Source organism: Lycium ferocissimum, unplaced genomic scaffold (assembly GCF_029784015.1).
Source record: "Lycium ferocissimum isolate CSIRO_LF1 unplaced genomic scaffold, AGI_CSIRO_Lferr_CH_V1 ctg594, whole genome shotgun sequence".
In the NCBI taxonomy this organism is placed as follows: domain Eukaryota; kingdom Viridiplantae; phylum Streptophyta; class Magnoliopsida; order Solanales; family Solanaceae; genus Lycium; species Lycium ferocissimum.
In genome coordinates, this window is record NW_026726172.1 from 236,640 (window position 1) to 253,251 (window position 16,612).

At 35.7% G+C, this 16,612-nt stretch overlaps 2 protein-coding genes and 1 long non-coding RNA gene across 3 annotated transcripts; 1 reads left to right on the forward strand and 2 right to left on the reverse strand.

Annotated features, from left to right (window-relative positions):
• Positions 1-1,431: 1,431 nt before the first annotated feature.
• LOC132045060 (protodermal factor 1-like) lies at positions 1,432-4,166 on the reverse strand. Its single transcript, XM_059435579.1, has 4 exons — positions 3,910-4,166; positions 3,007-3,447; positions 2,354-2,840; positions 1,432-2,010 (listed from the first exon to the last, which is right to left on the reverse strand). The coding sequence occupies exons 1-4, from the start codon at positions 4,070-4,072 to the stop codon at positions 1,680-1,682; spliced, it is 1,422 nt and encodes a 473-aa protein (XP_059291562.1). The 5' UTR covers positions 4,073-4,166; the 3' UTR covers positions 1,432-1,679.
• On the forward strand, positions 2,415-3,083 carry LOC132045061 (uncharacterized). Its single transcript, XR_009412342.1, has 3 exons — positions 2,415-2,507; positions 2,550-2,904; positions 2,947-3,083. It is a non-coding gene; the product is annotated as an uncharacterized LOC132045061 (long non-coding RNA).
• Positions 4,167-11,360: 7,194 nt separating the features above from the next.
• On the reverse strand, positions 11,361-15,695 carry LOC132045063 (phosphatidylglycerophosphate phosphatase 1, chloroplastic/mitochondrial-like). The gene is made up of 6 exons (XM_059435581.1): positions 15,116-15,695; positions 14,375-14,746; positions 13,522-13,599; positions 12,970-13,043; positions 12,778-12,885; positions 11,361-11,767 (listed from the first exon to the last, which is right to left on the reverse strand). The coding sequence occupies exons 1-6, from the start codon at positions 15,402-15,404 to the stop codon at positions 11,654-11,656; spliced, it is 1,035 nt and encodes a 344-aa protein (XP_059291564.1). The 5' UTR covers positions 15,405-15,695; the 3' UTR covers positions 11,361-11,653.
• Positions 15,696-16,612: the final 917 nt, after the last annotated feature.

The following is a 16,612-nucleotide window of genomic DNA, read 5'->3' on the forward strand; positions in this document are numbered from 1 at the left end:
ATTTACTTCTCTGTACGTTGCATGTATTAATTTTCACTCTATTGGCGGTTCTAGCCCTTAACAATGTGTGTGACGGCACACTCTTTGGCCTCAAATCATAAGTATTATATATGTGAGAACAGAACTTTAATAAATTGCAGTCCCTCCAAGACGATGACTTGAAATTTTATAGTGTATGTTTCCTTCAAAATTCAGTTACAACGATACAAATTAATGTAAGCCTAAGAACTAGTGTTTTGTTACCTATCAAAAAAAAAAAAAAGTGTTCTTGTTAACCAATCAGCTATGGCCTATGGGCATACATAAATCTATGCTGGGAAAAATTTCTACCTAATGATTTGCTTTTGATGTTTAGCCGACCGTACAGAATCTTCATGTAATCAAATTTCATCTACTTAAACATACATCACCATCCTAAGTGTTTTTTTCTTTCATATCATTTGTCTTGGAGATTTCTCTTAATTTGGAGGGAGAGGAGGGGGGGGGGGGGGGGGAGATGTGTAGCGTAGGCAAGATAAACAATCCACCTTTTCGAGGTCATCTTCGGCAACCAACCGAGCCGGCCTCCCCGCTGTCCCCACTCCCCCCCGCCTGCAGAACGGGCAAATAAAAATTTTCACTTCGAATTTTGGACCTCAACATCCTGCTGCTCATGGAATTTCCGGATCAGTGTCCTATCTCTGTCTTCAACACTTTAAAACGAGCTAGAGTGAGGAGGCTACCTAACATACTGGTGACTACCCTGGTTGTGATTTTTTCCTTGGGTAGGCCATCCATGAGTGACAGAACACATCGAGCAAGCTCGCCTCCTTTTTGATCATTAGTCATATAGTACTGGGAAATATACCCGAGTTATTATTATTTGATAAGGTAAAAATAAAAGAAAAAATGGAAGTTGGTATTAAGAGCCGAATATTTATTAATAGTACTCGAGTAATTGTTAACAGTCTGTACTTTTAATTAACTCTATACAGTCTAGGTGGTTGATGGAGATATTTATTCACTCTCATTTTATTACCCAAAGATCTAGACAAAATAGCTGGATAAAATAAGTTGAGAATCATAGTAAGACTTTGGGCCTGTTATTTTGAATACACTGATAATACAGAGAGATGCACCAGCTTTTAGAATGTAGCATTGAAGATATTGTAGATATGGAAATGTGTACTTAAGATGACTTTGCACTAGCTATACCTTATGAACCTAATGCATCAAGAAGATTGTCAAACATTTAACATAGTGTATTAAGCACTAGTCTCATCTGTTCACTGGAATAACTATATATCTCACCTTTTACTGTGTATAGTGTGGTCAGAGACTGAAGGCTACATCTCATAGATGCAGAATCCAAGATTTTAAGTAGCTTAGAAGCATTCTTACTGGCCAACTTTGATAAAGCATAAGTTCTTCTTTTTGAAGGAGAAAAAGAAATGTCAAATTGGAACGTGGAATTCACCCATGCAAATATAGCCTACATCAACAAAGTCAGGTCTGACTTATAACTGATTAAACAGAAAGTTGGTATCCTAATAGCCTCTTAATAATGTTGTAACATACAAAAGCATAGAGAGAAAAAAAACATTACTAGTATTCAATCTTAAGTAAACACACAGCTGATGACACTATGAAACTCTAAATTGATAAATCGACATTTTTGAAAAGAAATCACGACTTATTTCTCAAGCTCTGGGCTTGACCCGCCCCTCATTGGCCAACTTGAACAGCTGTGCCTGAGCTGCTGCTGACTTGTCTGAACTGAGTGCTGAAATAAAACTATCCCTGACTTGGTTGGTAGTGTAGGGGAACCTCCTGCTCACCATGGAGTTCAATAAAGAAGCTGTCCCTTCCCTGTAGAGATCCCCAAAGCTATCGGTACGAGAGTTGGAAAGTGCTTGCAGCAAGTTCATGTTTGAACCAAACCCTGGAACACTAGCCACGCCAAATGAATTGCTCACACTTCCCAACCAGCCAAACAAGCCATATATCAGCGTCGGGTGAGTCCTCCAGTAACTGCAGTTCATAACAATTTATGTTAGGAGATGTCATGATTCATTCTAGTATTCCTCTGTTTCTTTTCCATTTTATATGACATGTTTTCTTCAATGGGTTTTGGTTGTCTTGTCTAATCTGCACAATCTTTTTGATATTTTCTCTTAGTTTATTCTAAAAAGAATCACACATTTGTATATTTGAAAACTCTAAAGTTTTAAACTTTCTACCCTTAATGACATATTTAAGACCACAAATTCTCGGAGTACTTTAGATATACTATGTCAAACTTTCGTAGACTCTTTGCTTAATAAAATACTACTATGTAAAATGAAACGGAAAGAATAATTTTCATTTCACTTACTTGCATGTAAAAGGTGGTGAGTTGGGGTCAATTGGAAAGACACCCGGAGCACTTGGAGTGCCTGGATCAATGGTAGGTGTAGTGGGGGTAGTAGGTGTAGGAGAAGGATAGTAACTACCCCCTGGAGTGCTTGGAGTTCCGGGGTCAATGGTAGGTGTAGGTGGTGTTTCAATGGTAGGTGTAGTGGGGGTAGTAGGTGTAGGTGGTGTTTCAATGGTAGGTGTAGTGGGGGTAGTAGGTGTAGGGGAAGGATAGTAGCCACCCCCTGGAGTACTTGGAGTGCCAGGGTCGACTGTAGGAGTAGGTGGTGTTTCAATGGTAGGGGTGGAAGGGGTAGTAGGTGTGGGGGAAGGATTGTAACCACCCCCTGGAGTGCTTGGAGTGCCAGGGTCAGCGGTAGGAGTAGGTGGTGTTTCAATGGTAGGTGTGGAGGGGGTGGTTGGTGTAGAAGGGGTAGTAGGTGTGGGGGAAGGATAGTAACCACCCCCTGGAGTACTTGGAGTGCCAGGGTCAGCGGTAGGTTTCAATGGTAGGTGGTGTTTCAATGGTAGGTGTGGGGGGGTGGTTGGTGCACTCAGCGGTAGGAGGGGTAGGTGTGGAGGGGGTGGTTGGTGCACTGGGGGTACTAGGTGTGGGGGAAGGATTGTAACCACCACCTGGAGTGCTTGGAGTGCCAGGGTCAACAGTAGGAGTAGGTGGTGTTTCAATGGTAGGTGTGGGAGGGGTGGATGGTGTACTAGGTGTTGAAGTACTTGGAGGGGAAGGATAGTAGCCACCACCCCCTGGAGTGCTTGGAGTGCCAGGGTCAGGAGTTGTAGGTGGTGTGGAGGGGGTGGTTGGTGTTGGTATACTGGGGGTACTAGGTGTTGGTGTACTTGGAGGGCTACCATGATGATGAGTTGGAGGAGAGGGATTATAACCACCTCCTGAAGGAGGGGATGGGGTAGGGTTATGGTGATGCCCTCCACTAGGGGGCTCCGGGTTATCACAGTTCCCAGATGGTGGTTTTCCTCCATGGCTACCGCTTCCATGCGAAGGTGTTCCATGACCATGACCATGACCTCCTGAACCATGAGATGGAGGTGTGTGTAAATCTGTCAATCATAAAATATGCTACTGTGAGTGTAAATTGGTATAAATAAAGTAAAAAAAAGTTGACAGTATCAGCATATTTTAACTTGTTATAACAAGTAACTAGTCTTATTTTCATGTTACGTATCTGTAATTGAAGTCTTTCCAAATAATCTGTGAATAAATGCTCATGTCTCCAAATTAGGGAAGTCTTGGGAAAATATGTTGGTTTAGCAAACATATACTAGTATGGACATATGTGTTTTTTTCTTAGTTTGCTCTGTTTCCTTTTTATTATAGTTTCTGTTATTTCCAGCAAAATCAGCCCACATTAGGCTCATAAAATAGTTAAAGAAAAGCATGTTAGCTTTTAGCAAGACCTTTAAGTAGCTAGTGACAAGAACACTATGAAAAAACAACATATGTCATGGCATTTCTCTAATTATAACAGCATGTCACTAAGGGTAAAAGATGTGATAAGAGACCTGTACTCGGGGGAGTTCCGGTATGATCAGGAGGAGAATAATAGGTTTTTTGTTCATCAAAAGAAGCTCTAGACATGACCGGAACTACCAAATTCTGCACGAGCAATGCAGAAACAGCAGCCCATAGAATTAGTGAATTCTGCTTAATTCTCTCCTTCCCCATCTTTGTTTGCTTCAAAGGAGAAAATGTCTGAGAGAAACAAGAGTGGATAAAGAGAGAGCTGGTAAGAGTTCAGTGAATATGTGAAGTGAAAAAAGAAAGGAGCTGCATATTATAAAGGGTAATGAGACAGAGATAGAAGTAAATATAAGCAGGTGAAAGAGTATGTGGTTAGTTGTGTATGCTGCAGGTGCATTTAAGGTGTCATTTAAATCTCGGTGTCCTGTAATTATATGGAGAGAGTGATCCTCCATTGCTGTGTACATGTCCAAGTAAGTCTTTTACCCTGACAAATTCAAAATATGTTCCATGCCTTCCAGTTATGCAACTATGGAAAATCAAATTGACACTCACTGGCTAGCAACAACTCTCTTTGGATACATTGCATGTAATATTTAATGGTATATTGATGATATATGCCCATGTTAGACACACTACTTATGCGTGCGACTACTGAAACATTTTAACGTGACACAAGTTAGGGTTTAGATAGTAGCCGATCCAATCATGGGTTCACGAGCACTTGGGCAGGGCCGGATGCAGTGCTTCAGAACCTGGCTCATCCGAACACAATAAGTTCGACGCAAAGTGTAGATTTTTATGTCAAAGCTCACAAAAGTTTCAACAAAATATTTATATTTGAATACATAATTTTAAAAGTACAACAAGTTCAGTGTTAAGAACGTGAGTTCGACAAAACTCAGTAAGCTTGGGTCGAATTCTATATATATCTTCAAAAAACAAGTATTAAGTAGAATTAAATATTCATTTTAACACTTACTCTCTCAATAAGGAATCCACAAATTTTAAATTCTGGATCATTAAGTTATGTTATGGAAAGATAATGTGATCCTGCCTCTTTCCTCTTTGCTTCCATGTGGTGGGGAGCTGGGAAGTGTTCAACTTATTTCCTGGTTAGACTTTGTATGACTGGATTCTTTAGGCTTGGGGTGCTGCAGATACACATGTCCAGTTTTATCAGGTTTTCGCTTACTCTATAAGCAGTGGCAAAGCCACCTTTGTCCAAGGGTCGTCATTTATACTATGTATATATACTATATGTGTCGTGTTTTTTCTTCTTTATATTTTAATTTCCCTAAATGAAAATTATGGCTCCGCCACTGTCGAGCTAGTCTACAAAATGACCGATTGAGAAATGGCCAAAGAAGGACACGGTGTTAGCATAATCATTTTGTTACACTTGTCAATTATCCAATGCAAATGGAACACAGAAAGAATGGGGATTTTGTTGAAAAAGGAAATAAGTAGAAGGAGCTGGTTCCCAGGTAAAAGTTGGTTCTTACAAATTCAGTGCCACTTCCTCCATCATTGCTTTATTTTCTTTTTGTGTTTTTTCTCTTGTTAGAAGATATGAAAGACCCTCCTTTAGACCTTTCAAAAGTTCTTAATCTTATTATATGTAAAAAAAAGGGGATAAAATCACAATGATAATGGCAAGTCAAAAGATGCCTCTTTCTAATTTGGTTTCAGTGTTAAAATAGTGCGCACTAATTAACAGTTGGATTTAGGTAGTAGCGTACATGGAATTTTATATAAGCGCTATTGACTTATTGTCACAATTCGACTTGTATATGAGTTGGAATTTGGAGTAGTAGCTAGTCTTATAGAAGTTCTAAAACTTATTATTTTTTTTCCTTTGAATAACCTCTTTTTTTTTTCTTTTTTTTTTAATTTTTTTTATAGCTTGTTGTCCAGAATGATGTTTATTTTGGATTATGCTGAACTGGTGTCAATCTATTTTATATGTGCACATTATTCTTTTCAAAATATTATCTATCTATATATTTAGTTAATATTTTCGGTTACTGTGAACGAAAGCATGTCACAAAATGCTCTAAGAAAATCGATACCAAGTTTATCAAAACAGCCACTCTCAATGGAGGTTTTCATATATGTCCCTACATGTGTTGTTTAATGTTGCAATTAAGATTCTTGAAATCAGTTGTAATTCTAAATTAAGGTTGTTAGAGCTGTTAATGGATACTTTAAACTGTCCTTGTACTGCTACCGACAGTCGATATATTTATATCTCATTTAGTAAATGCTTTTAATTGAATCTGGAAAAAGAGAACACTCGACGGGTCGTCCTGACATTCCAGCTATTTGATTTTCAAACTCGTACAGGTTTAATTTAATACTACTATACATCGACGGTAAAAGTCTTACACGTTTGATAATATAATTTAATATTTTAAAAAAGGTTATCCAATTTATGTTGAGAAAGTGGAGCTTTGGAGCGGTGGTAAAGTTGTCTCCGTGTGATTGTTCATGGGATCGAGCCGTGGAAACAGTCACTAATGCTTGTATTAGCATCACACCCCGTGGAGTGTGGCACTTCCGAGAACCTGCTAACGCGGGATGCTTTGTGCTCCAAACCCAATTTATATTGAGTCGGCATCATGGTTGTTAAAAATAGTTTTCTGTTATTGCAAGCAGTTTTTGGGGAATTTTCAAATATATTATATTATATACAGTTTAGTAGAATTTTTTGCCCTCACATAGTTATATTTTTCAGTTTAGAGCCACATAGTCAAATTTTTTTGTAACAGTGTCTGTACAATCTTACTATATATTATTCTACAGTATTTATACATTATATGAGTAATATATCTATCTTGCATAAAAATGTATATACCATGTATAAAAGTGTATAACACACCTCTAGCTATATAGATGAAACTTTTTCTGTGATTTTCAGTTGTAATCCTTGTTCAAAACCAATTCAGATTCCCACTAAATCCTTAAACTATTTCCGACAAGTCTAAACAACTTTCACTACAGATTTCTCACCGAAAATAGATTTGAAATTCAAATTCACTCTTCAAGCTTCAATTAATGGTGGATTAACTTTGTAATTTGATTTTTACCACCAAAATCTTATAATAAAATCATTACTCTTAACCATGATTAGAGCTCCAAATACAACAACAAATCGAATGTGTCAACTAATAATCAAGTCCCGCTAAGGGTTATATATAAAACATGATTCATTTTGTAATAAGCTTGGAGAGAGTAAAAAATTCCTTTAATCTAATATCATAAAAATGTTAATACTAGTTCAAATGTGGAGCGAGAATACAAAGTTTATGGTTTGGAATTTTAATCATTCTAAGTTACTTCATTTGTTTTTCATTAATTATTTATACATGAGGAATTTCTTAAGACAAATATAAAATTAAACCAAACTTATTAAATATGATTGAATCTGTAATTCGTATTGTAGCTTCGTCCCTTTATTTGTACATATAGAATTTGAACTCGTAATGAAAAATAAGTACCCCCATAAAGGTGGCACTGGGAAAGCATGGCATGAACAGTACATAGCTTAATAATGGCCCTGCCAGATGTACAGCTTGGTGAAGAAGCACATTGTGGATTACAGTAGAGTAGTAAATGAGAAAGCAAAAGTAATTGTCCCTCTCTTTGTGCTTTAAATTTCTCTCTGTAGCCACCTTGACTATTGGCTTCTGAATCTGAATTTAGAAGAAAGTTGGCTTCCTACTTTCCTTCATTGGTGGTTGAAATACCAGCTTGGCTTAAACTACATATTTATCTATGTTACCATTTTTTTAGGGCTCGTTTGGCCATAAAAATTGTGAGTCTTTCAAAAAAGTAGTTTTTGTTTTCAAAGTGAAAAAAATGATACGTATTAGAAATTTGGAGTTGTGTTTGGTCATAATTTGAAAAAAGAGTATTGTCTCTCTTTGTGAATGGTTTGGTAGTGAAAAAAGTGAAAACAACTTTTTGGTGTTTTTCAACTACAAGTTGAATCCGGAATTTTTCAAAATTTTGTGGCCAAACATGATTTCCAAAAAAAAACTAAAAATATTCATGGTCTGATTTAGTAATTTCTTTTACATTTAGTACTTTATCAGGTTCATAATAAGTGATTTTTAAGATTTTGATTACTTATTAAAAAATTATTTAATAACATGAACTAAAAGGAATATATGACTATATTACCCTAATTACTCATGAGAAAATATAAATATCGAAAAAAAAATTGTCCAAATAATTTATTAAACAAGGATATATTTGGAAAATAAGAACTAATATGTTTTTTTTTTTTTTTTTTTTTTTTTTGTGTTTGTTTGTTTTAAATCACTTATTTTAGACCAAATCTCAAAGGTTAAACAATCAGATATTGTGGATCGAAGGAAATACCATGTTTTTCAATTATAATACTTTCATTTTATTTTTAAGATACTCCCTCCCTCGTAAGGATGATATGACATACTTAAAACGACAAGATTTGAAGAGTATTTTGGCATGATAAACACACCTTCATAAAATTGGAAAGTGGAGTATTTTTATATTTTAAATTTCGTACCTTATCAAATGAAGACACATAAATGAAACGAAGGGAGTAGGAGTGTTGTAGCATAAGCGGTAAGGATGTACATGGAGGATCTCTACTCATCAAATACTTTATTAGTACTAAATGCAGGGAGATAAAATCTTTATTATTCTATATGAATGAAAGGTGAAGAATTAGTCGCGTAAGTTGATCTAAACACCATAATTAATAAACGTTCTTAAAGAAAAGAAAGGAAAAAAAAATGCAGACCATCATTAATATAAGGAGGCCCCATTTCCGTCGGCATAATTGTCCATAGAAATCAACCACAAGTGGTAGGTTTGTCATATTGGTGATATATTTAATGATTTACATTTACCTTCCTCTTGTAGTACGTGGAGCATCATTATTATGAACGCCTAACAGGTCTTTTTTGAAAATTTTTATAGTACCAATTTGACATTGGAGTCCCCATTTTGGTGAATTTAACAAATTTTCAGTAGTTGATAGTTTGGAATAATTAGTCCTAATAAAAAATTTCGCATAAGATAATACAATTTGGTCAGTACATAAGAAAAGATAATCACCGCATAGGCATAATACATAAATATGCTCTCAAACTTGACTTCAGCTGACAAGTATGTACTCCAATTTTGAATGTGCACAAGTAGGCACCTCAACTTGTCTCCACTTTGTCAGTTGAATACTCCAACTTACAAAATGATCATCTAGACACCTCAAAAATTTATATGTCACGTCAGCATTTGTTTTACGTATTCAACTTTATACAAGTTGAGGTGCCTACTTGTGCACACCCAAAGTTGGAGGGCATACTTGCCAGTTGAGGCCAAATTTGAGGGCTTTTTATGTATTATGCCAAAACTAATGCAATGTTTGGTTGAAAGTATTAAATAAAGAATCACACAAAGTTATGTAGAAATTTATGTATTATTTTCTAGGGATAAAACATGAAACAAAAATGCATTTTTTAGCAATGCGTGAGTTAACTTATTTAAAGACAAAAATAATCTTTTTAATTCAAGTAAGTAACATAATAATACTTTCATTATTAATCTCTGTATAAACAGTCCATATACTATAATTGTCGTGTAATTAATACGTGAAATAAACCATCCTTTAGTGTTTAATTACATATGAAAGACCAAAAGAAAATGAAAATCCCCTAGCATATCCTGTCGAGTTCTAATCATTGCACTAAAATCATTACCCAAGTTGGAGGCTTAGAGCTACAAAAAGAAATTAATAGTAATGTCATTGATTGTCATGAAAGCGCATATAATAGATTAATTTATATCATATGTCTACTAGCTAGTATTGTGAATTCCATGACTAAAAAGGGCAAAGGTCAAGCTGGTGCACCATTATAGTAGTAAGATTAAACTTAAATGCACTATATAAATGTTAATACGAAGTAGGGAACGTGTTAGATGGATGGGTTTGGAGACCTCAGACATGTTGTTTGGTCAAAAATATGATGTTTTCTAGCCAAAATTTGTAATTTTTGTCTTGTATTACTAATTACGCCCCTAAATTGATTTACTATACATTTTGTACCATATCAGCAAATAAAAGGATAATTTGGTGGGTAATTGGCAAAAGGAGACAAGTTAAGGAGAGGATAATTATGCATTTCTCCTTTAGTACCATACACTACTCGTTTTAGGGAAAAACCATAAATTGGCTAGGTGGTTGCACGGAAAAATTATTTACACAAATTGATACTTCATGAGCCACTTAATATCCCCTAATCATATTTGAAGTATATTTGATATCATCCTGTGAAGTATAAAACCACTTTCGTGTTATGGGGTGCTAGATACGAGCCTGTCACGTCAGCACCACATAAAAAATATACTAGTAATTTTATTTTTTTCACTACTTTTCTTTTCCATTCCCACCACCAAGCTTCCATAACTACATAAAATTATTATCACCAAATCCACCAATGTCATTTCTCCAATTATCGCCAAATTCACCACCATTAATTTCATCAACCACCACCAATTTCGCCAAAATTAACCCATAAAAGTCTAATCTAATTTTGATACTCCAAGACCCCGTTTCAAATTTCAAAGCTTGGGTGCTTTTCAATGGAGGAATTTTTTTAAAAAAGAATTGGTATATTAAAAATTAATTTTACGTATAATAATTAAGAAAAAGTTGGCCATGAAGAAAAAAGGATGGGGTGTGAAGATGGAGAAGAAAAAGTGGGAAGCATAAAGATGAATGGGGAAAATTCAAAACTTTAATAATACGCGCCTCTTTTTTATTCATTTTGCTACATCAAATTTTGGCATGGTATCAAATTCACTTCGAACATGACTAGGGAGATATTAAGTCGTCCGTAAAATATAAATATGTAAGTAACTTTCTTTGTGTAACTACAGGGAAAACTTATGTGTTTTACCCTACTTTTTTGGCAACGACATTATAACAAAATTGAATAAATTAAAGTTGAGATCATCAGCCAACTGAACTTGTTGAGAAACATGGATGTCACAATGATACCATTAAGCTCATTATCTTTTCACATTCCAGCACAACCTGCCAATGGCAAGGAGTAAGATTCTTGTACACTTCATTAGGACATGATTCAGTCAAGCAAATTGCCTAAATATGCATTTTGGCCCGGGTGGATTCATGATTTGAACTTAGTTTGGAATGCCACTGAACACTACTAGGTCATTTGCACTTTTGACCCTATTTTGTGTTGGTCTTAATTTTTGTCCTTCAAATGGGGCTGGTCTTTAATTTTTGCCCTTCAAAATCGAATTCATGCCTAGAGGGGCATAAGTTATGCATCATAATATCCACAAGTTATGTCAGTGGCCCGCTAGGCATAAGTTCTTTTTTAAGGAACAAACATTAAAGGCCAGTCCATTTGAAGGGAACAAATTAAAGACCAGACCATTTGAAGGCCAAACCGTGCAATTAATTGAATACTACTGACAATTGAAGTTAACTAGGTTTGAAATATGATATTACTAGATTTTTTAACATATATACAGGATTAGAGCCAAAGCTACTGCCTTCGGGTGAACCCATAGCTTATACCGTACATCCACCCTGATTTTGTCTTCTGATCAGATTCCATTAGCAGACTTTTGAATTGTGTAGATGTTGTTACTCATATATCCCAGCAAAAATAACACAAGAATTTCCTGTACAATAACTAGTGGCACTAATAAAGATGGCTGTTCAACAAATATTTTTCTACCTTCAAAAAAAAAAAAAATCCCTAAAGATTATAGTAGTTCGTCCTTTACACACTCCCGGCAATCAGGAAGAAGCCTGTGACTGATTGGTTTTATCTCTTTTCTAGACCATCTGTTTAAAAGGGCCATTTCCAGCTTTCGGACCTGCAAACAGTTTGCTTCTATAATTAGAAACTTTCCACGAAAACTTAAAGCTTAAAATGCAAGGACCAAAAAGAAAGGATGTGAAGTCATTGGTCCGAATTAAGTAGAAGCAAAAGTTAACCTTTAGTTCACTGCAAAGGCGAATCCAGAATTTAAGCTCTATGGGTTCAACCTATAAGATTCATAGCACTGAACCCATTGTATTTTAAAAGTTATGCGTTCAGACCAACTATTTATTGTAATTTTCATGGAGCTAATACATAAATTTATGCTCCGCGTCGAAAGTACTGAGTTCAGATCAACCTGCAGCTAAATAGCTGTATCCACCCCTTACCAAAGTAGGTGCCAAGATGCTTTTTTAGTGTTTCCTTCTTTCAGCATACCAATTCTATTCAATGAAAGGCAGCTTGAAGCGAATGGATGATATAGAATTGATGTGTATCAAACAGGCTAATTAACAGCAAGATGCTAAAACCGTCTTAAGCATCAGAAGATTGGCTTTGACGACAAATTTCTCTTTGCTTGAGAAATGAGAATGCTACAAGTTCATTGTAAGGAAAGTGTTGACTTACCTGAGATTTTCAAGTGTAGTACAATGAGAAATCTTCTCTACAGTCACTATAACGGGTTTAACTCAGAGATGAAATCCAGTAAAGAACAGCCATTAGTAGACAACTAAACTGGGACCAGTTAGAAGTCTTATTGATAGCTGGCTGAGTCAGAGGACAAAAAGAGAAAAAGGCTAAGAAGCCTGATCAAGGCTCAGCAGTACCAAAATCAGCTGACAACTCTCGAGTTGCTAGCTCCATGTAAACGCAACCTAAAGTTATTACCACAACGCAGGAAATTTGACTACCTATGATGCGTATCTACAACTTAATAAGGTCCGGAAATCATTTATCAAAATGGAGAAGGTCCAAAAATGAGTGGAAACATAGAAATAGGTAATTCGTTTAGAATGAATCAAAAGTTTTAGGCGCATCAGAGAAGGCAAATTAGAGAAACCTAACCTGCTTCACAATAAATGGCTCCTGTGAGAGACTTAATGGTGCTGTCAAAATAGTAAGAAAACCATTTCTGTTTCCATAAACTATATCTGTGAAAGGCCGATCACCCACCTGCAAAGACACTAAATGAGAAAAGGATGGAGAAACCTCAAAAGAACCAAAAAAGAACAAAAAAGAAAGAAGAACCACTTGTACCATAATAAGTCTCGAGGATTCGCAACCGAATTGCCTTTCAATTTCTTCAGCTGTTCCGGCTGGCTTCTTCAACCCTATATTTAAGTGTTAAAGAATCAGCATATACAAATTGCATAAGAAATTTGAGAATTATACTCCCTATCAAAGTTTATATTAAACACCTGTTTGACCCTATTCAGCTAATAATATTATTCTATACAATTTTCGAAACTTTCACGAATTCAAATTTATGTAACTCCTCATACTTTAAACTTTGATATGGTGCTTTCTCTAGTAAACCAACTTTTTAACCAATATTTTCTTCCAACGTCGGTAATATAACACGTAAAGTAAACTAACATCTTAATTTATGTTCTAGTCAAACACAGTCATACAAAAGTGGAACGTAAGTGCAGTGGCGGATCCAGAGTGCTATGTGTGGGTTCACGGGAACCAAGTAGCTTTTGCTCAAACCCTGCATATGATTAAAATATCCACTAAATATTTACAAATTGTGGATCCGCCTCTGCGCAAGTGCACCAAATAGCATAGGCATAAAGAGGAACAACTTACTGTGCCTAATGACTTTAATTCCGATGGAGCGCTCAACAATTTGAGCTTTTCTATCATCAGGGTCATATTCAGCTAGTCCTACAAATTCCCAAATCACCAAACACTCAGTTCTGCAGGGAAAAAAAAAAGACACCTTAACATTATGGGAGAATTACACATTTGACCGCTAACCAAAATAATTACAACCGCTAGCCATATGTACAAAAAATATACCCTAGTTTATGTATACAGTATGTATATTATATGCTATGTGGGACTTTCCAAACATGTTGCACACCCGTGTCAGATCCTCCAGAAATGCACTAATTCTGAAGGAGCCGACACGCACCCATCTTTGAGGAGCAACATAAACTATCTGTATATACACATTAATATACAAAAAATATACACTAGTTATGTATAAGTATGTATATCATATGCTATATTGCTAAGACTCTCCAAAAATGTTGCCGTACCCGTATTGGATCCTCCAACAATGTTTCCGTACCCGTGTCCCATTCTCCAAAAATGCACTAATTTTGGAGGATCGTACACGCACCCATCCACGTTGAGGTGTTCGAGCAACATGAATTATATGTATATATACATTAATATACAGACAATATACATTTTCCGGCTATTATTTTGGTAGGTGCCTATACAGTATAAAAAATCCCTTAAAATGCACTAATTTTGGAGGATCCGACACAAACCCATCAACACTTTTGAAGAGTCCGAATAACATAATTTATATGTATATATACATTAATATACGAAAAAAATATACATTTTTTCGGCTATTATTTTGGTGTAAAAATCCCTTAAATTTACAAGAAAAAACATGAAACCAAACACAAATTCCTAGTGACAATACCTGCAGAGTTGCTAAAAACTGCAATATTGTTGCCAAACAAAGATTTACACTGTTCCATTGATGAAGCAAGAGGAGACCACAAATTCAAAGAATAAGGAACAGTTATAGTATTATCCTTGTCGAAAACTACGCCTTCGAATCCCCTATTCTTCAGCTCAACCCAATCGATATACCTTATATCTTGCACAAACACATGTGGGATTGCTAAATGCTTGTGTTTATAGAAAATCCCTATAGAAAAAGAAATTCCCTCCATGTTAATCCTCTGCCCCAATGCAGCTTTAATTCTTGCCCACCAACTGTTCGATCGAATGCTTGAATGAGTGGTCACTGCAACCCGAGGCGGATCCAGGATTTGAAGTTTATGGGTTTCTACAGTAATCTCCAATTAATTTACAATGATAACTGGATTCACAATCAAATATTTATAAAGTTTTAATGGAATTTTTACTCCTTCTGTCGCAATTTACGTGGCACAGTTGGAATTCCGAAATTCAAACTTACAAATTTCGACAGTGAATTCGGACATAGAAGTTTAAATTTTTTTTTTTTTTTTTTTTTTTATATATATATATAAAATTACGTAAAAAGTACTATAAAAAAGACATATAAAGAAATTCCGATCAAAGACAAACTTGGTTGACTCTCGAAATTCCAACTGTGTCACATAAATTGGGACGAATGGAGTAATACATATACAGGGTACGAGCAAAAGCTATTGTGGTTCCCAGGAACCCGTACCTGAAGAGTCTGCAACTTCCTGCTCCACGTCATCTTTTCTGTTATGGGGTTTCTCATTTTCAATAGAAGAATACATTTCTTGCAAAAATATATGTTTTTGTCTATCTGTGTGAGAATTGTTGTTATGCTTTTCTTGTTCTTGGAAACAGCTGTGTGTATTACTGTGTGAAAAATGTGAGGAAAAAACAAGTGTTTTGTTGTAGTGGAAATGAAGGGAATGGTTGGAGGAAAATTTGTTAGGAATGTAATAGAAGCAAGTTTGCCATGGTGTAACTGAAGTGGACTGCATAATCAATACTCAAAATTTATTATAGAATAACGATATACCCAGTGTAATTTCACAAATGAAATGTGGAGAGGGTAGTGTGTACCCAAACCTCACGCAGAGAGGTAGAGAGACTGTTTCCGAAATACCGTCCAAGAAAAATCCCTCAAATTTATTGTTGTTTTTTTTGAGAAGTATATGTGTTCAATGTGTATAGATAAGGTAGCTTTACGAATGGAATCTCCATCTTTGTACGCCATTCTACATTTGCTTTCTTGACAAGAATATGGTCGTAGGCTCATAGCCACTCAATTGAGGGACAGAATTTTGGTTGTAGATTTGATGAGTTGCTTTTTTTTTTTTTTTTTTTTTAATTTATTTATAATTGGGCTGGGTTTGATCAAGGATGGATACTGTTGGCAGAGGTTTAGTCATTGGGCCTACAAGTATTTGCTGGGGCAAGTGCACATTAGCCATATTGGCCAATTTGCAGGATTGTCCTTCGCTGGGGATGGTCTTTAATTTGATGAGTTGCTTTTTTTTTTTTTTTTTTCTTTTAATAATTGGGCTGGGTTTGATCAAGGATGGATACTGTTTTTAGTCATTGGGCCTACAAGTATTTGCTGGGGCAAGTGCACATTAGCCATATTGGCCAATTTGTAGGATTGTCCTTCGCTGGGGATGATCTTTAATTTTTATCCCTCAAAATGGGGGTCTTTAAATTTTACCCTTCAGATAGAAATTTTGCCTTAAGGCGGCTAGATTTGCAAAAAAATTTCTGTCCATGCAAATTCTTTTTAATTTTTTTTCTTGAAATTTGAGTTCGAACCCACAACCTCGGGGTGTTAAGCGAAGGGCAAAACTTAAAGACCACCAATTCGAAGGACAAAAATTAAAGACCACCCCAAATGAAGGGCAAAAAAAAAAAAAAGACCCATATTTAGCAGGATGATTTACGCAAATAGGATTTTTTGGTGACACCATTTCAATTTTAACCTCATTTAAAATATTTATGCAAAAAAAAAATATTTTTGCCAAAATCAGGAGCAAAATCATGAGGATTCGCTAGGAGATTTGCCTTAACAACAAGTTGAGGTGATAGTCAGATTTTCTGGTCAAATCTTGGCGATCACCATTACATGTTATCTAGAAAATTCACTAACGCATTATGTTATGGTGATCACTAGGATTTGGTCATAAATTCTGACGGATCATCAGAATTTTTTCAGCAT

Excerpts from the sequence above, each read along its gene's own strand:
- LOC132045063 (XM_059435581.1), bottom strand. The coding sequence starts at position 15,404 with ATGCAGTCCACTTCAGTTACACCATGGCAAACTTGCTTCTATTACATT. Across the intron at positions 14,747-15,115 it reads GGAAGTTGCAGACTCTTCAG|AAACCCATAAACTTCAAATC; the intron begins GTACGGGTTCCT and ends AGATTACTGTAG. Across the intron at positions 13,600-14,374 it reads AGTTTTTAGCAACTCTGCAG|GACTAGCTGAATATGACCCT; the intron begins GTATTGTCACTA and ends GGGAATTTGTAG.
- LOC132045060 (XM_059435579.1), bottom strand. The coding sequence starts at position 4,072 with ATGGGGAAGGAGAGAATTAAGCAGAATTCACTAATTCTATGGGCTGCT. Across the intron at positions 3,448-3,909 it reads CGGAACTCCCCCGAGTACAG|ATTTACACACACCTCCATCT; the intron begins GTCTCTTATCAC and ends TATGATTGACAG. Across the intron at positions 2,841-3,006 it reads CACTCCAAGCACTCCAGGTG|GGGGTGGTTACTATCCTTCC; the intron begins GTGGTTACAATC and ends CAAGTACTCCAG.